Source organism: Neophocaena asiaeorientalis, unplaced genomic scaffold, assembly GCF_003031525.2.
Source record: "Neophocaena asiaeorientalis asiaeorientalis breed wild unplaced genomic scaffold, Neophocaena_asiaeorientalis_V1.1 scaffold234, whole genome shotgun sequence".
Lineage (NCBI taxonomy): Eukaryota > Metazoa > Chordata > Mammalia > Artiodactyla > Phocoenidae > Neophocaena > Neophocaena asiaeorientalis.
Window position 1 is genome coordinate 141,810 of NW_020172270.1, and position 24,983 is coordinate 166,792.

General features: G+C 41.5%; 1 protein-coding gene across 1 annotated transcript in view; it reads left to right on the plus strand.

The window, feature by feature from the left end:
* The window catches only part of PAK3 (p21 (RAC1) activated kinase 3), a 113,276-nt gene that overhangs the window by 87,045 nt on the left and 1,248 nt on the right, over positions 1-24,983 (plus strand). Inside the window, exons 13-18 of the mRNA XM_024762521.1 lie at positions 1,995-2,043; positions 2,357-2,469; positions 4,240-4,357; positions 5,773-5,872; positions 6,378-6,574; positions 21,492-21,629. Of these exons, the coding sequence (XP_024618289.1) occupies positions 1,995-2,043; positions 2,357-2,469; positions 4,240-4,357; positions 5,773-5,872; positions 6,378-6,574; positions 21,492-21,629 (715 nt within the window). The remainder of the gene's footprint in view (positions 1-1,994; positions 2,044-2,356; positions 2,470-4,239; positions 4,358-5,772; positions 5,873-6,377; positions 6,575-21,491; positions 21,630-24,983) is intronic.

The following is a 24,983-nucleotide window of genomic DNA, read 5'->3' on the forward strand; positions in this document are numbered from 1 at the left end:
CAAGTAAAGGCATTTTTGAATCGTTCTGCAAGTAGATTTAAGTAGTTGCTCAGGGCTTATGCAGCTGAAATACACACCAGGTTGAGGTGATCTATTCCTTTGAACCCAGGCAATTCTGAATTCAGAAGGACAAATCACAAACTGGCCCCTGAAATCAGGAATGTCTGATAGCTTATCTGTAGATTTAAGTAGAAGAAATGTTTCCTTCCCAGAAAGGAACGGTTTTACTTCAATTACATGTTTGCTTGCAAAGACTTTTATTAGTTTGTTCGTTGAACAAATATTTCTTGAGCACCAAATATGTGCTCTGAACCCAGAATCTCAAACATAAAATTGAGACTGATTTGTTTAATATAAGCCTCAATCCTAAGGAATGTCTGAAATTACCAAATTTAGGTAGCATCTGTTAAGTAAGTGTGATTTTTCACTCTCATTCCAATAGATATTTAAATACCCACACCGAGTGAGGAGGACAGTAGAGTTCTTAGCTTCTAGACCGTGGAATAAAAGAACCTTACAAATGAGGTAGCCCCTTTCCTGTATTTTATAGGCCAGAGAGTCAGATGGACTTGGATTTTAAACTACATAACCTTGGGCAGATTACTTAACCTCTTTGAGCCTCAGGTTCCTCACGTGTAACATGGGGTTGTAAAAGCACTTGCCTTACAGAAACATGGTAAGGATTGCCTAAGATTAAGTTCTTAGTGTAGTACCTGACACGCACAACACGCTCAGCACACGTTTACTGTTACTGTGATCACTATATTCCAAGTGAGGGGACTGAAACCCAGAAAGGGGAAGTGACTACCTCAGGATCATATAGCTTGTTGATATTAGGGCAAACGTTAGAACTCAGATCTCTGTTAGCCGTCAAATATTCCTTCTACTACGCCACCCATTTTATTCCCTAGGAGCAGGTAATGTAAACTTCCTAGGCCTGTGAGAAGTAGTTTGGCCGATCCAGGGAGAAGGGAGAAGGGAGAAGAATAACAAGGAAATGGGTGACATAAGGAAAGACTTCCTGGACTCAGAAAGCAAAACAGCAAGGGAGAAAAATAGAAAGCAAAGGAGAAATAGCAATTACCAGAAAGTTTAGATCTTAACTGTAGCAGCATTACAATGCCTGCTGAATCATAGAACTGATCTCTATCCTAATTCCTTTATTCACCACAAATGTTTCAATGCAATTGACTAGGCTTTTCCTTTTTCATGGGGATGGGGTAGGGAGGTGGTTCAGAATGCACGTGTGTTTCACAGGAAGTTACTGTGAATTCAGCTTTACTAGACAATTTCTATTTTCAAAGCAAGGGAACCCCTTAACTGAAGTTAGAATAGAAGCATGAGTACTACTAAGACTTAAGGAATGATAGATTTTAAGACAGTAGTGGGCTGGAGTGAAACCTAAGCACAGAAGCTGTTGCGAAATTTAACAAAAAGAAAAAGATGGCTCAACAATAAAGCCACATTGTTATTGCTTTGTGTAGCTACAGTGCAGGTAAGTGCAGTAAGTACCTGTACTGGGAGTGATTAATTTGTTAGACAAAGATATTCTTAAGAATTAGAAATATATGAAAAAAGCCACTCTGTCCATATGTTAAAAACAAAGATTAATTTACAGTTGCCTGAGCAAAGGATGATATAATCTTTCCTAAGGTATTTAATCAAGGACTGCAGGGTTGGTTGTGCAACGTCCAAGGAGTGTTCAAAATATTCCAGGAGTTTCCTGAAAGGAACAAGGCCATTTTGCTCATTCTATGACTGCCTAGTTCCGTGGCACACAGAAAATCTGATTGGAGCTCCTGGCCCACCAAAAGAGATACATCATGATACTTTGGGGAGCAATTACTATACAGAGTGGTTGTTCCTTTTGTACTTCATCCTTAATCTTGAGTTTTCTGATTTCCCTCTCCTGAAAATGATTACATGTAATTCCAAATAAAATATATTGATAACACTTTGATTACTTATTCATTTGATCATTTTCACCTTCACAGGGCATCAGGTACTGTTTATACAGCGCTAGACATCGCCACAGGACAGGAGGTAAGTGTTAACATTCAATTCTGACTTCTACTTTCCTTTATTCATATTGATCAGAATTCCTCTTCGATGGCATCTGTGCCTGAAAAAATGGGTAGCGCTGAGTTGACATATGTTTACCTCACTGGTGTCCAAAGTGTCTGAAGTGAATGACGAATTCATGATTGACCAAAGAAAAGAAGCATGGGTTTGTGGCATCGAGGGAGAGCTTAGTAAAATAAAGAATCTGTATGCCTGACACTGTTTCCAAAAAATACGGATGTTTGTGTTTAGTCAGATGATGCTAATTCATTCTTGCATTTTAATCACTATTCAGGTGGCCATAAAGCAGATGAACCTTCAGCAGCAACCCAAAAAGGAATTAATTATTAACGAAATTCTGGTCATGAGGGAAAATAAGAACCCCAATATTGTTAATTATTTAGATAGGTAAGTGTTTTCTCTCATCATGTACTTGTTTGCTTTATGGGATATCATTTTCTTGGCCAATTATTTTTATTTAGGATCTATTCATTTAGCATCCATTCTACAAATAGTTCTCAAATGCTACAGAATATTGAGTATCAGATCTGTTGCTAAACTTGCACCCAGTTATCTGTGTCCACGTTAAACATTTGAAGACACATTTTATGGTCTTGCTTCTAAACATGAGCAGTTTGTGTAATTTCCTTCTGAGGATTGTGACCCCCTATTGCCAGGAAGTAGGCTCTTGCGTATAGGAGAGAGCTGTGGTGTTTTAAACGTTGCATCAAGTGTTTGTTTGGAGTCAGTGCAGTCTCTGGCTATCTAAGTAAAGGAGGCAGACTACAATGGCCCTGCTTTCATGGGTGTTTCGTGATGAATTGACAGTGAGGTCTAGGGAATTGAGACTTTAATCTCAAACCTTTTTCCTAGACCGGGTAATTAATGTCTCTTTCATCAGTGGTATTAGCAGTGGGTTATTAATAGGCATTTAAAGACAGCAGTAACTCTTCAGTTGTGGTTTAACATCTGTCTCATTCAGTTTCAATAAGGGTTTGTTTAGAACCACTGTGCTGTGTACCCTGAGGGGATACAAAGGAAACAAGACCAGGTCTACAACCTCAGTGAGTTTAAGATCTTGCTTTCTGTGTTTTGTGCCAGGTAGACCAGTGGTACAGAAGGAGGCAAAAGGGGGGCAAAACGAAGGAGGGTCAGGTTTTATAGTCGAAATCAGGGTTTCATAAAGTGTCATTTAGGGACCATCTGCAGCAGAGTGACTTCACTCTACTTTTGTAATTTTGTAAAAACTGCATGTCTAAAAAATGCAGATTTCTAGGCTGTTCTCCATCACTAATGAGATATTTCATTTTTATAAAATGAGAATTTTAATGAGAAATTTCCTTTTGAACAAACTTCCCAGGTGAGTCTTACGGGCACTGCGGTTTGAGCACCACTGAACAGAAAGGCTTGCTTCATACTGGTGTTAAGCTGGGGGCAGGGTAGAATTGTCGGGGTCATTCCATTCACTGTAATTTCTCTCTCTTGCTGAGCAGGGGAAGAGAGAGACCTGATCATACTGCTAAAGTGCCTTCAGATGATCCCAGGGGTTTGAATTTGCCCACATTGCTCTGGTGACCTGCCTCTCCATATTTGATCACTTGGGCTGTGTCCCTCAAGAACTACTTTAAAGATAATGGGCATGTCATAACTGACTTCTATCAGAACAGAGACCTCAGCCCAGTAAATCCATTGCCAACATGAGTCTCTTTGATTCTCTTTGATTCAGCCACTACCTGAAAAGATTTCTGTAATTAATTGAGTAGAATCAAAAATAACGCTGAGATCTGAATAAATTATCCTGTAGAACTGTATGCCATGGGTCAGTTCAGTCCAAGAAATCAACACTGTGGCTTGAGTTATCCAAAAGGGCTATTCACTGATCCTGTTCACTGAAACTAGCTTTTTACAATGGAAGGATTGACAGTAGTCAGTCACCAGAGGCCTCCTTGCTCTTTTCCTTCCTTCCATGGTGCACTTTTATCTGATGATCCTTCGATTTCCATGCATATTCTCTTCTAATGTTAAGGACGTGTCTCATACGCATTATTGATATCTTCCTCTTGTTATGTAATATGCCCGAATGCAGAGGCTAACTGCACGTTCCCTTCTTAATGGAAATATAGAAGGGTCTCCACTTCCTTAGGCCTGAGTCAACGTCTTTTTCTTCTCTCGTTGTAGCTACTTAGTGGGTGATGAACTATGGGTAGTCATGGAATACTTGGCTGGTGGCTCTTTGACTGATGTGGTCACAGAGACCTGTATGGATGAAGGACAGATAGCAGCCGTCTGCAGAGAGGTAAGAAAATAGAGCATTTCTCTGGTTGATGAGAACACCGAGATTGACAGTTTTTTATCTTTGATTATTCAGAATGTTTGTAACATCAAAGTAGCAATAGTACATCTTTTGTACTAAAAAACAATTGAAGATCCTAACTCCAATTTAAATCCTAACCCTCCCTCCCCAGCCCCTTTGTTTATTTTAGTTGCTTTGCTGTGGATCTTTTTGAGTTCTATTATGCCATTCATGAGGTGCCATGTCTAAGCCTGCATGCTGGAGTCTTGGTGAATGTGGAAAACAGTAATGTTGGCATGGAACTTCTTTCTGACTGGGGGGAATTTTTACATGACAGTTATTCTGCCTTGTATGTGCTATGTAATCCATGTATAATATAGAGCACATTATAATCCAATCATTTTCTAGAAGGCAGTTTAAACAAGGTCCTCCCTCAGTCCAGAAAGTAGTTGCTTTCATAGTACAATCTTCACCTCCCTCGGAGCCCTCCAGTGAGTCTGAGTGTCTGCCTCTTTTCCAATAACAGTGGCATATCCCTAGTTTCAAGCTAAATGAAGGATATTTTATTATATTAATTTTTTCAATATTAAAAAAAAAACACTCCTCATTGGAGTCTCATCTTGGGTGTTACCCTCTACCCCGTTCGTTGAGGTTTTCTGTAGACACGGAGGAACTCTGACCCACTGAAACTTGAAAATCAATGATAGTAAAACAAAACCAAATACTTCCAGCTGGTCTTTTGTTGTTTTTTTATTTTAAATTGTTCACTTAAATTTCCCCCTTCCCAGTATGCACACATATCCACCAAACACATATATTTCCTATTCATGCAATTAATCAAACTTAAAATATTCAGGGGATTCTTCAACCTTTAGCCTGTGGTTTCCGTCTTTTAGTATTACAATGCAAAGCCATTTCCAAACAAGTACCTATAGTTACTTCAGAGCCTAGAAGTGGTTCCCAAACCTGGCGGTTGGTCCATCAGAAATAGCTTGGGGCACTTGTTTTAAATGCAGATTCCAGGGTTCCACTCCAGACCTACTACGTGAAATCACACCACAGATGCAGACGCTTACTGTATCTGTAAACGACCAAGCTGAATCCATATCCTCCAGATAAGTAAGTCAAAGTACGATTGTAGTAATTGGCTCATGTGGCTGTATTAATGATTTAGTGCTACTTATCACACCATCACTCTTCATGTCCAAGTCTGATTCGGGAGCTTTCACATGTATAACGCTAAGTTGCATCACTGATGTAAATGGTAACATGATTTCAAAATGGCATTGAAAACCTTTAGTAATTTATTTCACCCAACAACATAAAATTATACCCTTGCCCAAAATTTATCTAGAAACGAAGCACATCTAAACAAATTTTTGTGATATAATTAGAACTTTTTTTTCCTGATTCAATAGTGCCTCCAAGCTTTGGATTTCTTGCACTCAAACCAAGTGATCCACAGAGACATAAAGAGTGACAATATTCTCCTTGGGATGGATGGCTCTGTTAAATTGAGTAGGTATTATGGTTCAGATGGCATTTGAGCGAGTGTCAGGGGATTTCTACTCTTTTACTGTCTATCTTGAGAAGTAAAGGGCTATTGAAAGTGATGGGTTTGAAGGCATTTACAGCCCAGTTTGAGGTAAAGAATTTTTCTAATGTTGTGTTCCTGTAGATCGTGACCAGATTTAGGGGGTTCGATAGTTCAGAATTTCTAATGGCTCCCATCTGCTGGATGACAAATAGCTAATTAGAAAACTAAAGGATTCCGTAAGTTAGAGGGAACAGTGTGGGGAGGGAACCAGATTGAGGTCTAGTAAAAATGACATCACATCAGTCGGTTATTTCAGACCCGTTTAAAATCTGGACCAGCTGAGAGGTCAGGTAACAGAAGGATATGAGCCAGGCAGTTGTAAAAGCTCAGAGTCTAACTAAAGGAAAGTATGGCCATATCTGAAAGTGACCTCTTGTAAAGGAAAAATAATCTGAGCTGATTTTAACTGACTTTTCTTCTCTGCAGCTGATTTTGGGTTCTGTGCCCAGATCACCCCTGAGCAAAGTAAACGAAGCACTATGGTGGGAACTCCCTATTGGATGGCACCTGAGGTGGTGACTCGAAAAGCTTATGGTCCAAAAGTTGATATCTGGTCTCTGGGGATTATGGCGATTGAAATGGTAGAAGGTGAACCCCCTTACCTTAATGAAAATCCACTCAGGGTAAGTCGAAAGAAAACTCAAGTACTTCATCCCCAGGAAAGGGAAAAAGCCAAGTGTCATTTCTTGTCTCCACTAAAAGTGGCCAGAATGGGGTCTTTCATGGGACAAGTGACCTAGAAGCTTCAAGTTATAATTTTCAAAATCACTATGAGTTATTTCCTGTTTCTCTTAAGATGTCTCAACAGTTATTTCAAATGCTTCGATATCGCTATTTCTAATGCCAGGGGTCTTTGAAATTCTTTAGTATAGCTTTCTGCTGTTAAAAAAAATGTAGCTTTTTTTTTTTAAAGCAAGATGTGGGAAGAAAACAGTATTTTTATCACACGCCATGGTTAAATGCTCTATCTAGGAAACGCTTACTTTATAATTACTTTAACAAAGTAAATAAACACATTTCCAGAACAGCTATAATTTTTTAAATTAGATTTTGTTTCATTATCAGTAATGATTTATTGAGTGACAGCAGCATGGTGGGTAGTGAATGGAACACAAGATAGACCAGCCTGGTGACATCACAAACTTTATTAGACTGTCCAGTAGAAAATGAATGGAAATCTTTTGTGTTGGGTAACTCAGTTTGCTACTGCAGAATCAGAGGTTGCTCAGTACAGAAGCGAGCCAGTAGCTGTCTCGTTGAATAAAGCCTAAAGGTGAGCCAGAAGCTATGTTCTATACCCAATATATAAAGGGCATCACGGTATTGAGAAAAGGCAATATGCACTGATTCAAATTCTGATCTCAAAACCCGTGCAGAGTGCCAGTGCCAAAGGCATCCTGCATACTGTTCGCTTCATTACCACTAAGCGTCTAAAATTGAATTTTACCCTTAGTATATACAAAAACCATTAGTAAATGGTTAAGTGTTTACACGTTAAGCTTATAAGATCCATATTCAAGCCAAATATATGTGGCTTTCTGTACATGTAAAGAAACCTACTACTGTCCTAGTCCCGGCACTGATTAGAAAATAACAGATAGGAGTGAATGCCCTAATGAATGCTATGGGCTATTGCTCTGGTCTCATGAAGCAATCTGGAGGTACGATGCGGCTGAGTGGAAAAAGAAGGGGCATTTTCCCACCATTTGTGGGTCAGCCCTCCGTGAATTGAATCAAGCCCACCCCTGACCCATGGACCAGCGCATCAGGGTAATTACATGGGCTTGTCCTTATTGTTTAACCACCTTTGCCCATTAAGAAGTAGCAGTGAAAGAACACATCAGGTCTCTTGTTTCCATGGATTTCCTCCTCTAAGTCTTTGGAGTTTGGAGGCACTAAACGGATTATGGCTATTTTGCTTTCTGCCTTCTAATGAGTAATTTACAACCTGCAAAATTTAAGGATTAAATCAATGGCTCTGTAAAGCAAGTGGTCTCAGTAATGCATTTATTACCTTCTTCGTTCCCCAATTACAGTTGATCGCTCTTCAGCTAGGCTGTTAATCGTTAGGAAAAAGGAAACAAGTTTTAATCTTTATGGGCATCTTCTAGCCTAGGATTAGAGCTAATAACTAACAGCTCGTCTCTTAGGATCCACAGCCTTGTATCTAAATAAGTACTTGTAGATTGACAAGCCACCAGGTTCAGGAAGCCTACATTAAGGCTGTAACACAAAGATTCGTCAGAAAGACCACCCGGTTGAGTTCCACTGACAAAGATTCACTCTCCACGTGTGATCAACCTCCAATGACTCAGTCACCAAGTCCGTATGGTGCCGGCCCTCTATCTGTCTGCCAGGCGCCACAAGGACCTTTTAAGTTTTGATTTTAGATATGTTGTCCTCACGTTCTCTTAAATAAAAGCCAGTGTTCCCGACTGTGTGCCCTGATTTGGAATTTGAAAAATGTAGTCACTGAAACCCTGGAGAGATTGGACAGAAAAAGATATACCGTGACCCTGTTGGAAGTCTGTGTTTTCTTGGATCCCGGTGACCAGGCCATGTGTGGGGAAATTGAAAATCGCAGAACTTTGGCAGAGGTATAAAAGAGAACTGGCTTAGCCCTTCTTTCTTTAAAATCCTTCCAAGACCACCACTCATCCACCTCTTTCGGCTTTGAGGAGGAGAAAAAGGAAGGAAGTGGAAGGGGAGACAGAGCGGTAGAGTGAAGGCTAGCATGTTGATATGAAAAGCATTTGGCCCACAGAGTCAGGCAAAACTGGGTGGGTCTCGGCTCCACAACCTGCCATCTCTGTGACCTTCAGCAAGTCATTCAAAACCTTTAGAAGCCTGTTTCCTGTGTGTAAAATGGGGACAATATCTCTCCTGCAGAGTTAGTATGAAAACTAAATGAAATAATGCATGTAAACACCTAGCACAGTGTGTAGCTCATTGTAAGGAGAGTGGGGGAGGGGATTTATATAGCAATAGAAAAGTGAGAAAGGATCCTTCGAATACTTTTTACCCATTCATGAAGGGAGATCGGATTCCCCACTTCCCCCAAGAACTTCCCTTCCACACTGACTATGCTCACATCCCTTCGAGCAGTGGAGAGTCCTCCACAGTTTAGTATAAATGACCATGAACAGGTAACACTGAGCAGCAGAGGTTAAAGGTGAAATCTGGGGCTGTACATTCGAAGGCTGTTTGCATTTCACTGTGGCTTTTTTTGTGTCTTTGTTGCGTCCATTGGGACTGAGCAAACCCTCTTGAAATATTGCCTGTTAACATACCACTGATGCAAGGAATTAGCGACTCCCCCCTCCCCCCAGTTATAAAGCGGTTGGGATTTTTTTTAATGTAAATTGCTCTGTACTAATTGACCTAATTTGCTCATGAAATGCCTTTTAAAGGTCAGAGAGTTATTAACTGTGCCGATGTTATGAGGTTGAGACCCTTCCAGAGACAGAGACGAGACAAGTTCCTCACTGCCTGAAGTCTTTGCACTCAACGTAATTGGCCTTGGATGCCTTGTTCTGTGACCCACGGACATTTTTAGCGAAGCCTCCAATAATAAAGTGCCTTGTTCTTTTTGTTTGCCAGAGTGACTGGAGTTAAAATCGAACCTTCCCTGTGGATATGCAAATCAAACGTTGGTACACTGCTCATCTCCCCAACTTTTGTGTTAGTTTGAAGTTATCTTTTTATAAACCTGTGATTATAATGACCTGATTCTAGATAAGGAGGCACAATCATTTCCATAAAACAAATCTTTGGTTTGTTGTTCTTGTTTTTATTCCTCAGCCCTTTTTCTGTGTAATTTTCCAGACCTTTATCCTAGTTGAGATGAACTTTTAAGTGTTCTCTTTCTACCCTTGCTTTAAGCATCTGTGAAACCGTATCAAACACCGGATCTTTGGAAGACAGTTATCGGTATCAGGAAGAGATTATCTGAAGGCGTAAAATAGTACGTAGGGTAGTATGTGAACCGCCTATCCTGTACTAGTGGTTCTCCTCCTTGGTTGCACATTGGACTCATCTGTGGAGCTTCAAGAACAAATGACGTCAAGTTCCCACACCAAGGCCTAGAGCAAATACAAAGCTCTGTGGCAAGCCCTTTGTAGAACCCTGTCTATATTGAAAAACAGTTCTTCATCAGCCCTCTTTGAGCATGGTTGCTCAACCAGAAAAGAGCATGCTGTCATTCTGCCCACCTTTCTCCTTTCCATCTAAGAAAAGTATCATGGGTCACTTTGTTGAAATCCTGACACACCCTGGCATTCTTTGATTTACCATTCCAGCAACGCTGTCAAAAAAGAAACGACGTTAGTTCAGTATATACCTCTATGACATGCCCATTTTCTTTTTCAATTTTGCTTCTCCTGCAAATGGAGTCCATCATTACAATGTGCTAGCTGTTGGGTACATAACACATATTGGTGATAATAAAGCCTTCGGTCTGGCTGCTCATGATTAGGAGTGCATAAACTCTATGGCCAGAGAGAAGGGAGGGCAGACCTGTTGTCTACATTAAGAGGCTCCCTACTCCCCCTATCCCCACACTTGAAGCACTACACACGTTAGTTTCTTCTTCTTTTTTATTATAGAACCGGGGAAATTCTGGTTAGCTTGTATGTCTAGAGAAGAGAGTTAAGCAGAAGAAGAGAACCTCTAGCAACTAAAAAGCAGCAGCTAAGGGCCAAAGTGCTGGAACCTGTGTTGTGGATTGGAATGTCTGGGTTTGATGGCGGGTGCTCATTTGGAATTAAAGTCAGACATAAACTTCCTGAGCGCCAGAGAAGCAAGCATACTTTGCTAGCACTCAGTCAATATTGTTTTGAATGTATTTCAGGAAGAGCTGGGAGCATTCCCTTCTTTTTCCGTAAGCCACTATGGAACAGCAAGGTTTATTGATGGTTTGTTGACACTTCTACTTTGAGGGCAAACCTATGCCTAAAAGGAGGGGTGAGTTGGGATAACTGCAACTAAAATAATTATAGAACAGTAACAGGGTTTCTTTTTAATCAGAAAAAAATATTGCCTGTCAAAAGATAGACAGCTCTTAAGAATCATTGGTTGTCAGGAATTTAGCATAGGAAAATGGGACCTAGCCATAGGAAAGCTGCAAGTCTCATTTAGATTGTACTTCAGAAGCAGACAGTTCAAACTGGTGAGTTATGACCCAGAAGACAGCCAAAGGAGAAATTGATTCCACAGCAAACGAAAATCTGAGGCTCTGACCAGGCAAAGAGGAGGCAAAGAAAGATGACAAATGTGGTGACCGGGGACCTGCTGTTGGCCATGACTGATATTCCCTTATCCTACTGTTTATTATCTTATCATTCCTCAGTGTCCTTAAAGCAAGGCCTGGGAATATATTAGCCAAGGATGCATATGCCCATTGCCCTAATAGGTACCAGACCTATAACTAAGTAGTTAAGTCCGTTGAAATCAAAGCTCATTCTAAATGGACAGATCACAGAGTGTGATGATGGACATTTGGCCCCTGAAATGCCCACTCAAATGCCCACTCACATGTTTATCCTATGGCTTTTTAAATCTGTGTTTTTGCCAGTGAAAAATGACTTCACCAAGAAAATTAGGGTTAGCTCGATAATTAAGATAGTTTCTGACCTTTGTCATCATTTTGAAATATACCTTTTCCAACCTGGTTGCGACATCACTTTAGAAGACCCTTTGCATTCTGATAAAAGGATACTCCGAGGTGTCTTGTATAAGCCTCTCAGCAGAGAAAGTTAACTTGATTAAGGCAGTCTTAGCTCTGTAGCTGCAAGAGCCAACGTTCTAACAGTATCACCAAAAACAGGCTGACCTTTTTGCTGTAGCTTTCTTCCTCTCTCCCTCCTTCCCCGCCTCCCTTCCTCCCTTCCTGCCTTCGTCCCTCTCAACCTCTCTTCCTCCCGCTTTCTTCCTTCCTTCCTTTCTTTTTCTTTTCTTTTCTTTCCTCTCCTCCTTCCTCCTTCCTTCTTTTTTGTTTTTTTCTTTTTTTATAGATTTCTTTCATTATTTATTTTTTGGCTGCGTCGGGTCTTCATTGCTGAGTGCAAGCTTTCTCTAGTTGCAGCAAGCGGGGGCTACTCTTTTTTTTTCATATTAAACTTTTTATTAAAACTGAGTCTTTACAATATATTTAAAATGACATGTTCCACAGGCTACTCTTCATCGCGGTGTGTGGGCTTCTCACTGCGGTGGCTTCTCTTGTTGCAGAGCACGGGCTCTAGGCGTGTGGGCTTCAGTAGTTGCAGCACACGGGCTCAGTAGTTGTGGCTCGTGGGCTCTAGAGCACAGGTTCAGTAGTTGCGGCACACGGGCTCAGTAGTTGTGGCTTGCGGGCTCTAGAGCACAGGCTCAGTAGTTGCGGCACACGGGCTTAGTTGCTCCATGGCATGTGGGATCTTCCTGGACCAGGACTTGAACCCGTGTCCTCTGCATTGGCAGGCGGATTCTTAACCACTGCGCCACCAGGGAAGTCCCCTTCCTTCTTTCTTAAAGCATTGCCCCACTACTTAGATGGCAAAATCCATCAGCACTTTTCATCTCTGTGTGGCCAGTGAATGTGACGGAACCAGACAAGGAACTATCTAGTGTCTCAGCCAACGGTATGCATCATGTGAGTCAAAGAGCGAATTCTATTCCCAGGTCTGCCCGTCAGGAGCCCCCTGACCTTGTATAGATTACTTCTTGCTGGGCCTCCATTTCCTTATCATTTCAAACAAGTGGAATTCGACAAGATTATTGGTTACCAATGGACTCTACGAATTCCACGGGCTCCTAGAATTCCATGGAGATCTTTGGGGCCCAGGGGGGAGGTCACGTGGCTCTTGAGTCCACCAAAATAGTTCCTCTAACTTGTGTTCTGTATCGAGCTTCCACATGAAATTTAGTTAAATAAAAGGGGAAACTCCTGGGTCTCTTACTCTGATTCTGTATTCTTAGGCTGTAGATAGGCTACAGCCTTCCCTGAGTGCCAGAAGGGCCAGGGTTTGAGTACGCGTTGTCTGTAGGAGTGCTTCCAGAGTTGGGACCTTCAGAAAGCTGCTTGGATACATCTCTGTCATCATCTCGTGACTAAGTCTGTATTCCATAGAGTGGAAAAGTCCCCCTTTCCCTACCAAGAAAGACACTTGATCATGATACAAAGGATGCTGCATGTGGGACTGGGCAAACCCACTCTGACAGGAATCTTGGGGAGAAGCCAGGGAAGAGCAAAAGAGTGATAAAGCTGTTGCAGGGACCCATGATCCACACTCTGTGGTATATTGGGAAGAATAGCGTGTTATGGTATACAGAGCTGTTCAGCTGATGAACTGCATATAAAACAGAAGTTGAAACCAATTTATGTGAGCAGTAATGTATGTTTCACAGATCATATCACAGTCCAGCTGGATTCTGATCCTAATATGGTAATTTGGAAAAGGTCCAGAGAATCAGGGACTTAGCCCCTTCCTGCTCCAATATTCTGAAGTGGGATAGGAACAAACGTATTACGGTAAACGGTATCTTGGAACTAGAAACTAGGTGTGGGTTGAAGAGAAAATGGGAGGTGAGGAGGTCAACATACCAAATATAGATGATGTTTTGAGAAGTTTTATGTGAGAAGGACCGGAGAAATGGGGCAGTAGCAGAATGGATCCTAGGATCGGGTCCCCTTGACCTTCCTGATTCGTTGAGCCTTTATCTTCATTTCTCTTCCTCTTCACTCCACTGACCACCTTCTCTCCCCATGATACTTTGGCCCCAGTCCTTGTCCTGTATTTTCCTGCTCCCTCTGCTTCTTACAGCTTTTCTTTCCCTCTACCTCCTGCTCCATTTTTGCTTTCCTGCTTTTCCATCTCTCTGCCCACCCCTCCCCCACTTCCAAACCCACTGTGGTTCTCAACCGTGGGTGTCGCTTGGGCTGCCCAGGGTGGCTTCCTGAGCACACGTAGCCTGCTCCACGTTTCTTGATAAGCGCTATTAATCCTGAGAGACTAGAATGAGCATGTACATTATCAGACTCATCTGGTCTTTATTTTCTGGCAGTGGCCAGTTTTTTTTTTTGTTTTTTTAAAAGTAAATTTATTTATTTTTTGGCCGTGTTGGGTCTGCTTTGCTGTGCGCGGGCTTTCTCTAGTTGCAGCCAGCAGGGGCTGCTCTTCTTTGCGGTGCGCGGGCTTCTCATTGTGTGGCTCCTCTTGTTGCAGAACACGGGCTCTAGGCGCGTGAGCTTCAGTAGTTGTAGCACGTGGGCTCAGTAGTTGTAGCTCGCGGGCTTCAGTAGTTGTGTCTCGCGGGCTCTAGAGCACAGGCTCAGTAGTTGTGGCACGTGGGCTCAGTAGTTGTGGCTCGCAGGCTCTAGAGCACCGGCTCAGTAATTGTGGCACACAGGCTTAGTTGCTCCACGGCATGTGGGATCTTCCCGGGCCAGGGCTTGAACCCATGTCCCCTGCATTGGCAGGCAGATTCTTAACCACTGCACCACCAGGGAAGCACAGTGGCCAGTTTCTTATGCTTGAAAGGAGCAGTCTAAAGCTAAGCCAAGACCTAATCAGTCAGAGGTACCTAATTACCTTTACCATCAAGCTATAAGGGAATAGGTCTGTAATAGGCTCAGCAACAGCAGCGGAGCCCCCTACCCCTGTGAAGAATTTGGTGACAGATGAGAGCTACTATGCAAGACAAGTAGGGAACTAAGTTAGACCACAGTGCTTATTCAGTTATCACACTGAACCGTTGGGTTGAGTAAGTCAAAATAGGGACTACAATCGTAGCTATAATATAGCAATTTCCTTTTTTGTAGATTTGGCCCCATTTACTCTCTTCTTAGAAAGAAATGTCAGGGCTTTTCATGAAATCCATAAACACATCAGAGGCAGTAATACACTCTGGCCTTTAACCTCTGAAATCCCAGGTCATGAGTAAACTAAGTCCTAAGGTGTCAAGTCACTCATTGCCAAATCTCTCCCGTAAAACACTCAAAGGTAGTTGAAAATTCCAAAATAAGAAAGGAACCAGGACAGCAGTAGGTTACAGGCAACAACCAGAGGACACACTGCTTATGAACTCCCAACATATATACAGACACCGGTGAATACAATATGAAGCCTAACTGGGCACCTGCCTTTTGTTCCCCATTTCGAAGTAAGTGGGAAAACAGTTGACATCCAGGGGGTCCGTTTCCTCTGGTAGAGGTAGAGGTAGAGTTGTGTATGCTCAGTGTGCCTCATCTCTTGAAGAGACCTTGTCTGCCTCTGCTTACGAGAATTACTACCTCAGAGGCTGGGAACACTGTGAGGTGATGCCGTGCAGTGGTCAGGAGTGTGGACTCTGGGCTCACAGTCCTTGGATTCAGATATTGACTCCCTCATTGCTAGTTGTGTGATGTTGGGCAAATTATTATATTAACCCTACCTCCCTCAGTTTCTTCATTTGTCAATTGGGGATCATAATCAAGTATAACTCAGGGGGTCGTTGTACGAATCAAGTGAGCTAATAGTAATCATTCAATAAATGCTAGCTAATAATATTTCCCATGAAAACCGTATTTATACAGATTAAGATATAGACAGATAGCCCTTTGTCTTATAGTTACATTGTTTGTTTTTTAATTTATTTATTTTTATTTTTGGCTGCGCGCAGGCTTTCTCTAGTTGCAGTGAGCGGGGGCTACTCTTCGTTGTGGTGCGCGGCCTTCTCACTGCCGTGGCTTCTCTTGTTGCGGAGCACGGGCTCTAGGCGCGTGGGCTTCAGTAGTTGTGGCATGTGGGCTCAGTAGTTGTGGCTTCCGGGCTCTAGAGCGCAGACTCAGTAGCCGTGGTGCACGGCCTTATCCGCGGCATGTGGGATCTTCCCAGACCAGGGCTCAAACCCGTGTACCCTGCATTGGCAGGCGGATGCTTAACCACTGCGCCACCAGGGAAGCCCCAACATTGTTTGTTAAATAGATTTTTGAGGGCCAGGCTGAGAGCCTGTTCACCATGTATAACACGATTTCCATGGGAAAATGTGTTTTGAGTCCCAAATATTCAACTTAGAAAGAAATGTTCACGCCACACCCTCTCCTCTTTGTAAAGGGAGTCTTTATAACAGTGCTGGGACCTCTCAGGGTTACTAACACATTTCCGTTTACGTCTCCTGGTTTGTCTTCTAATGTCTTAACCTAAACTTTATAAACTGTTAAAATGAACTGAAGTCACAAACTGAAGTTTTTTAATTAAATGGTTAGTCCAGTTGCAAAACCACCTTAATGAAAATTTATTGGGTACATATGGATTGTTTTGGGACTTCTTTGGAGAAATGTGGTAACTTCGAAGATGACCACTTTGATCTTTTTTAACCGAGGAAATTGACAATAAGGTAAATTGAATTATTCCTCCAACTGGGTAAAGTCATTTTCTCTGAGTACTAAGGTGAATTTAGTTGCACATCAGGGGCCGCAGAAAACTGCGAAGTTTGTGTGTTATTGCCAAGTGATATAGAGTTATTAAAAATTCCGGAACACCAGAAACTTCTAGGTAATGTGTGTATCACAAAGAAGAAAGACACCATTTTCTGGCCAAAGGTTGTCTGTCTAACATTATAAATAAGGTCACAGGGCCTGTGTTGCCTCACCTTAAGAAATAAACAGACCTTGTTTAATGATGTAGCTGAAGAAAAATCAAGAGCTCCTTCTCTGTTCACGATCAGTCAGAGAAGACTAAGTTGCTACGTTTCAAGTTCCAGAGAGAACGTATTGTCTCCGCTTCCTCTCTGGGTTTGCCCACAGCAGTTTACCATGTTGTGGACCTCTTTCTCCAGCTTTCCCTCTCTTTGATGTCATCTCCTTACCTACATTGCTCATGGAGCTTTCTTCCTTCTCCCACACTGAGGAGTTGGGTAGTCAGAAGTTCCCACATTCCAAGCCTGTTCAACTCAGAAAGGGTGTTTTTGTCATTCTCTGTATATCTTCTTATATGTTTACTAGTTCACTTTAGGTTCTCAGCTTTAATACTTTGTAGAGTCTGTCATATTCCCAGCTCAATTCGATTTATTTATACATTTTGGCTGTCATTTCATTTAGCAACAAAAACATTTATTGAGCACCTATTTTGAGCCAGTTGCCATAAAATCCAGAGATGATTGTGATACAATTCCTACCTTTACAGTCTAGGAAGACAGACCAGTGAACAAGTAACAAGTATTCACCCTACAATGTGAAAACAGACATATAAACAAAGGGCTGTAGTAGCTTAAAGGAGGGAAGGACTAACTCTATCTGCACGGTGACCACCATCCCAGTTTGCTTGGCACTGAGGGACATAGGACCTTCAGTAGTAAAACCCAGTCTCCATCTGGGAGCAATGGAGAAGACTTTAAAAAGGAGGTGCCATTTGAAGTAGAAATTTTAAGGCAAGTAGAAGTTTACTAGGCAGTTAAGGGAGCAGCATTTCAGGCAGATATAAAAGAGCATTTCTTACTATGGGAATGATGAACTAATTGGCATGAATAGTATGTGAGCTTTGGCCAGTGTGTGTACGTATGGGGAGTTGGGGGAAGCAGGGCTCTAGGGTGAGAAGAGAACAGATGAGGACTAGAAAGGGAGGCGGGACCAAATCATGGAGAACCTTCTATGCCATGCAAAGGAATCTTTACTACGTATGCCATGCAAAGGAATCTTTACTACGTATGCCATGCAAAGGAATCTTTACTACGTCCTGTGTTTTCAAACAACTATAGTGATCCCTTGGTTCAAATTAAACCTTGCTGGAAGCATGCATAAATAAAGAAAAAAGAAGTATTTCTCCGATTGAAACACATATGGGTGGGTGCAGGGTCCTAGAATCCCTACATCCATCTCCCTCTCCCACCTCTTTTCCCACTTAGCTGCTCTTGAGGGGAATTTTGGAGAGTCCAGTTTGAAAACCACATCTGTGGACCATAGGGAGCCACCAGAAATTGTGTTAGAGCAGAAAAATGGATGCCGTGATGAGATTAAAGATGAGATAGGTTGTTAAGGAAGACGGACTGAGGAATAAAAAGGCTTGAGTAAGAAAAAACCCATTGGGAGGCTATCGTAACAGTCTGAGGGAAGCCCAACCTTTAGCAGAGACAGTGGGAGTAGAGGAAAGTGCATGGGTATGAATGACATTTCTAAAGGTTGCATGAACAGAAGCTACTAGACTGACTAGAGTGAAGGCTGGGGGAGGGGAAGGTTTCCAGCTGAGGAAGGAGGAGAAGTCAGGTATGAATCTGGGTTTCTTACTCAAGGAGCAACCAACTGTAAAGGAAATCTCTAGTCTAATTTCTTTTTTTATTGAGGTATAGTTGATGTACGATATTATATAAGTTTCAGTTGTACAACATAGTGATTCACAGTTTTTAACGTTTATACTCCATTTATAGTTATTATAAAGGGTTGGCTATAGTCCCCGTGCTGTACAATATAGCCTTGTTGCTTATTTACTTTATACATAGTAGTCTGTACCTCTTAACTCCCTACCCCTATCTTGCTCCTTCCCCTTCCCTCTCCCTACTGGTAGCCACTAGTATGTTCTCTGTGTCTGTGAGTCTGTTTCTGTTTTGTTATATACATTCATTTGTTTTATTTTTGAGATTCCACATGTAAGTGATATCGTATGGTATCTTTCTTTTTCTGATTTGCTGGGTATTATGCTAAGTGAAATAAGTCTAGTCTAATTTCTCAGCCAGCCCATTTTCTTTGAGTTTTCACTAACTCAGATAAAACCACAATGTGATAAACTCGTGCCTATACTGATTTTCCTTGATCTTTCTTCAGCTAAGACTTGACTTTGCTAGGAAAATGCTTTTTGCTGTGATTGTTGTGTTGCCTACAACTGTTTTTGTCTCTCATTAGCAGGGCAGTCAGTAGCAATTTTCTTTTTTTCAAAGATAGGACCCAGCTTACACACAAGTTCATTTTTAAGTTAACTATTTGGAACTCAGAGTGCATTTTTCCATAGAAACGGCATTATGCATAGTGAGTACGTTCCCAGGCCCGTCCACAAAGGCCAGTTTAGCCATAATATAACTAAAAGTGTGGATCTTTGCAATAGAAATTAGTTGGAAATAATACTGTTGCAATTAAAACGAAAACAATAGTTGGAAAAGAAATCGTCTGGGTTTTTGTTTCCCTTAAGGGGTAGTACTTGATGAAAAGTAGGTTTAATCCTAGGAGGACAAAGAGAAATAGATGAAGATTGTTGTGTAAATTGGATGGCACGGCTTTTTAGATTTTATTTTTTAAAGAATTTTGGAGGGTTTTTGAGAATAATAAAAGCAGTCGCGTTGATTGTAGAAAATTTGGAAAATTGAAAAATATGTTTTAAAAAATTAAGTCACTAATAATCCTACCACCCAGAGAGAACCACTGTTAACATGTTGGGGTGTTTCCTGTCAACCTTTTTCTTAGTACGTGGATTGAAGAGAGGTGAGAAGGACTTGGGTAGAGATGTATATGTACTTGTGAGGGGCGAGATTATATGGAGTAGAATGTATTGAGCTAAGAATGGTGAAAAGAAAAAGAGAGAAAATGAAACAGTATGGCATGAGCACAGACTTAGGGAGAGTGGAAAGGGAAAAAAGAGATGTGTTTGTTTAGGACCGGGTTTGGCTACAGGGCAGAAAAAAGCCAGCAAAGGACGCAGAGTTTGGCAGAATTGTGGCCAGCTGAAATAAGAGAGTTTTAGGAGGAGTTAGCAAATGTAATTTGCAGTAACCAGTTTTCTTTTAATGCAGGAACAAAGATGGTTTGTGAGGACAGGTGCCTCAAGCATCAATCATTAAGCCCATTGCTTAATTGGGTGGAGTAAACCAGTTCTCAAAGTGTGGTCCTGAAACCAGCAGCTTCAGTATCACCTGGGAACTTGTTAGAATGCAAATTCTCAGGCCCCTCTGCAGATTTACTGAATCAGAAAGCCTGGGGGGGTGACCCAGGAAATCTGTGTTTTAACAAGCCCTCTAGGTGATCCTGGTGCCTGCTCTAAGTTGACAGCCACTGGATTAAACGGTCCTTTCTAACACTTTCTAAAGTACATCTCTGGAGGTTTCTGGAAAGGAGGAGAGATGTCCTCCAGCTGATGAAAACTGGCCTGGGAAAGGAGTTTGATAGAAATATTTATTTATTTATTTTAACTTTTTTTTTTTTTTTTTTTTTTTATCTTTTTTTTGTTTTTTTTTTTTAGGACTCTCAACCACTGCGCCACCAGGGAAGCCCTGAAAGAAATATTTTTGATAATAATATTAGGAGCCACGGTGGAAAAGGGGGCTGATAATTTGCTGCGAAGTTCAAGCAAGTTCAAGAGGGAGCGTGTCTTCATGATAGTTAGGAGTCTGGTCGCATAGGCAGGCATAACCCTGGTGGTAATACCTGCAGGAAAACTCCTATTTAGCCATCAAGACCCTGTTCAAATGCCAAGCTCCTTTGTGAAGCTTCCTCTGACCTCTGGTGTAAATTGTTTCATCCTTACATTGACTTGGCACTTTCTGTGTTTCTCTATTAGCTCTTGTCTTACTGTATGGTAGCTATCTATAAGTCTCTCTGTTTCACTAAATTGTGTCATCTTTGAAAGTAGGCCATTCTGTTATTCATCTTTGGATCTCCAGTGTTTAATATGGTACCTGATACATACTCAGTGCTCTAGAATAGTTTGCTTAGAGGAGGCATGAGGAATGGCCAGCGTTTTATGGCTGCGGAGCCTTTGAAATATGGGTTTACTTTTGTGAATTAACCATGGTTCTGGGTCCAACCCTCGGCCTGGAAGGCCAGGGCCCTTGATTCTGTCAGCACACCATGAGCTGATATCTCTCAGTGGTAGCCTTCCACAGCAAAGATCTCAGAGATATATTAGCAACTAATTATTTTACAGTAGGATACAGGATTATTAATGTCAACTTTTCTTATATTTTCTCTTATTATAGGTAGACTTTCACGGGGAACCTAATTAAAATCTATAGGGATACATCTGCCACAGGATAAAAGTACTTGAGTCCTTGGGCCCCAAGGGTTACTTCTCATCCAGGCACTGCCATCTTCTGATTCTCTGTACTTCTCTGATTGCAAAACGTAGTCTGTTCATCCCTGGTCCGCTCACAAATATTCTCCAATCAAGATAAACAGTCAGTAAATTACAATCACCTTGGCAACTGTGCCTTCCAGAGGTTATACTTAGGTCGACATGATTGGATGCGTGTGTGTTTCCTCAACTCTTTAGTCACAGATTCCTTGGTTTCATTTCCTAGGTGGTTAATCACACATTCATTATATATGGATTTTTTTCTGGCTTAACTCTCATAGGACAGCCTTATAACCTTATTTCCAAGCTTTTGGGGGTGGGGCACCTCACTGTCACCTCCGTTACTGCCAAGAGTAACCATTTCTAAATGTTACACAAACTTTGCAGTATATGTCAGTGTCATTCTCTAAAATGGAATTTTTAAGACCCAGGATATAAACCAGAAGAAACTGGATTTGTGTCTTGTATGCCAACTCGTGATCCTAATATGTATATGCTGAATAGATTTTTCTAATGTTTTTTTTTTCCATAGGCATTATATCTGATAGCCACTAATGGAACCCCAGAGCTCCAGAATCCTGAGAGACTGTCTGCTGTATTCCGTGACTTTTTAAATCGCTGTCTTGAGATGGATGTGGATAGGCGAGGATCTGCCAAGGAGCTTTTACAGGTGACAATGAAACAGGACAGTTACAAAGAGAGAGTCATTATATTGAGCTTTTCCATGTCAATGTGTGACAGTAAGAGAGCGCTATCAAAAGAGGTCTAGTTCGAGTTAGGCTCTAACCATTTGATCTGAGACCACAGGCACATAAGTATAGGCATGCATCTGATACGTGATTGATTGGCATGTTGCCTTTCTTCTGAGAACTTGGGAGTTCAATCTGTAACTCTCTTTTATTCTTCCTGGAGTCTTATTTTGCAAGGGAAATAACAATGTGAACCTCTGGTGTTGCTGTTTCGTTCTAAACTTTACTTGTGCCCCTGGATGTTGTACGCAGGTGCTCTTGGCCGGAGGTAATTGTCTACATAACTATGCAATTATTTCCATGGCATCTGCTACTCTAATGCTTTACTGGTCAAAGCCCCTTTGCTTGTGATGCCAAATGGCAGGCACCTGCTTGCCTGGGTGAGTACCATCCAGTGGTGAGTGCCTCTGTAACCATTTGTCCTTTTCATGGCTCTCAGGGATTAGTATACATGATGGTAATTAGTACCTACTTTATACCAAATTCTTTACAAACGTTATCTCACTTAATTCTTACAACTCTCTAGGATAGGTGTTATTATCCCCGTTGCAGATGTAGAAATTAGAACTCACACAGCTATTGAGTGGCAGAACGTGGATTTGAGCCCTGAATTGTCTGATTTTCTTCCACACAAACCAATTTAGAGGGAAAAAATGCATTTATATTGATAAAGCAATGCGCGCCCAGGATTACACATATAGCTTCACTGCTGGGGACTGACTGTTCCTTGGGGAACAAGATAACGATCTGTAATTGCCAAGAAAAGTGATTACTTGTCCTCCCTGACTTCGAACACATAATCCAGTTAAACAGAAGGCATAACTCTCGGTCATGCAGAGTGTTATTAACTATAGAGTCAGTCTGTTTTAGGCCAAACAACAAACAGTTCCTGTTGCTTCTGAACTCCCTCCAGAGACAGCCACACCCACGCGAAAACATCCCATCCCAACCCAAATCATATCTGGGATAAACCAATTTGGAGGAATTGGGGAAGCTACCCCTTGTCTTCTCTGCTACCTGTGAGCGTTTCACAGGCTGTCATGGGGCCCGAAAATGTCAGATCTGAAATAGCCCTTTATTAATCCTCCCATTAATACAGCCTCAAATTATAGATGAAAAACTGGAACTTTTGAATGCTTCTTTTCCAAATCTTTTCACCCCTCCCACCACCTGACATACACATCCTGGTACACACTCCTATCATGTCTTCTTCCAAGGATGAGTGAAGATACAGGTTCTCTGAAGGTAGCTATACAGTTATGTAGGTAATTGAATCAATTATCTAGTTAATTCCTTCCCCAACAATACTTTTATCTGAAGCAGTCAGATTTCTGATGCAAAATGATATTTTGAGAAAACTGAAGACATTGTTTGTTGCATCTTCTCGTTTTACACATATAGGCTATAATCTGTATATCACCTTAAGTCCATATAACTCCATTCTCTGACTCTAGCCCATTTTAGAGGTTAGAAAGGAGAGAGATACATGGCATTCACACCACTGGAAGGCTTGAGAAAAGACAGAAGTAAGTGGATTTTTATGGAGCAACTTCTATTTGCAGGGCTTAAGTGCAGTGGGTGATACAAATCTGTTAAAGGCATGATTCCTACTCTTCAGAAGTTCACCGTCTCCTTAGGAACATGAAAAAAATGCAAGATTGTTTAGCGACTCAGTCAACCCGAGGCCGTTTAAACAGTAAATGTCACGGTTGATTAGAGACGTACTTCTATGGGCTATGGCATTCAGAAAATGTCTGCAAAAAGGAAAGAGTTCGGCTGGGCCTTGAAAGACAGATCAGTTTTAGATAGTTTGAGGGGAAAGGGGGAAGGAATTTCAGATGGAAGGATTATCGCATGACCAAAGGCATGTAGGCAGGGTTCAAGGGAACAGAAGCTAGATGGTGTAGCTGAAGTAAAGAGTTCCAGTAAGGAAAGCCGCAGGAGACAGGACGTAGAGAGCCTTGAACACCAGGCTAAAGGGTAGGGGCTGTAGGCAGTGGGGAAACACTGAAGATATCTGAGGGACACACCTGATGAAAGCTTTGTTCAGGAAGATGAATCTTGTGGTATGCAAGAAGAATTAGCAATAGAAAAAAATGGAGGCAGGAAGATAGGGGGGTTATTGTTATAATTTAGGATTAAGTTGATTAGGCCTAGGGAAAGCAAGAGATAATTGTAAAAGGCATTGAAAAGGAAGCACAAGGTAACTGATTGCATGTAGAACATAAGGGAGAGGAACACAAAAGTGACCTACCTCAGAATATCAAACCAGTGGTAGAGTTCAGCAAAAGCAGAAGTGATAGAGGATAATACTACAGTGGCTAACACTGATTGGCTTCAATGTAGCTTACGAGGAACTGTCACTTACCTCATTTAACCATTGTGATAAGCAAAGGAGAGGATTGAACCTAGGTGCTCTGACTCCAAAGCCCCTGTAGCTTACATCACACAAGAGTGCCCTGTTTGGTAGATTTGAACGTACATTTTTAAATGTTGAGTTCAAGGTGGCAGAAGACATTCAAAAGGAAATATCCAGCAGGCAATTGGAGAAATAGGACCAGAATTCAGGAAAGACATCAGGTGACACAGTGGACATTTGGGAGTCATCTCCATAAAGCTTGATGAGAGGTTGGAACCATGAAAAGGAATGAGCTCTCCAAGGAAGTAAATTAGAAAAAGAAGATGATGAGAGTCAAGTTCTGGGAGGTGGGAAGAGGAAGTGAAATCAGGGAGGAAGATAGAGAGGGAGGGAGTAGTCAGTGAGCATGTGTGTGGAAGAGAATCGAGACAGTAGAATGTCACAGGCCCCCAAAGAGAACATCTCAAAGAAGAAAGGGATATTCACTTGTTTGAAGCACTGCAGAGGGGCCAAAAAAGAAATGGTGGAGACACACTATTGGGTTTAGCAGTTAGCGGGCCATTGATGTCAGGGTCAAGGTCTTGAGTGGTCAACAGAATACACTTTTTTAAGGATGAGGGCTGCTCCAGATAAATTCATCGATTTAAGAAAATCAGAAAGTTAGACTTGCAAACACAGCGAGATTTTACAAGACCCCTACTCTGAATTTCTAGCTCTGCCAGTCAGCTTCTAGAAGATTTCATGACACCGAAGACCAAAAACATCCGAAGGACAAAAGCTGGCACTATTTTTTAAATGATGTTTAATTGGATCCACAAAATACATCTTAATGGAAAAAAAGACTCCTTGAAAGTGTAAAGTAATATACTTGTTGGAGGAAAGAATTCTAGTAATTCCTCTTTTTTTTTTTCCTTTT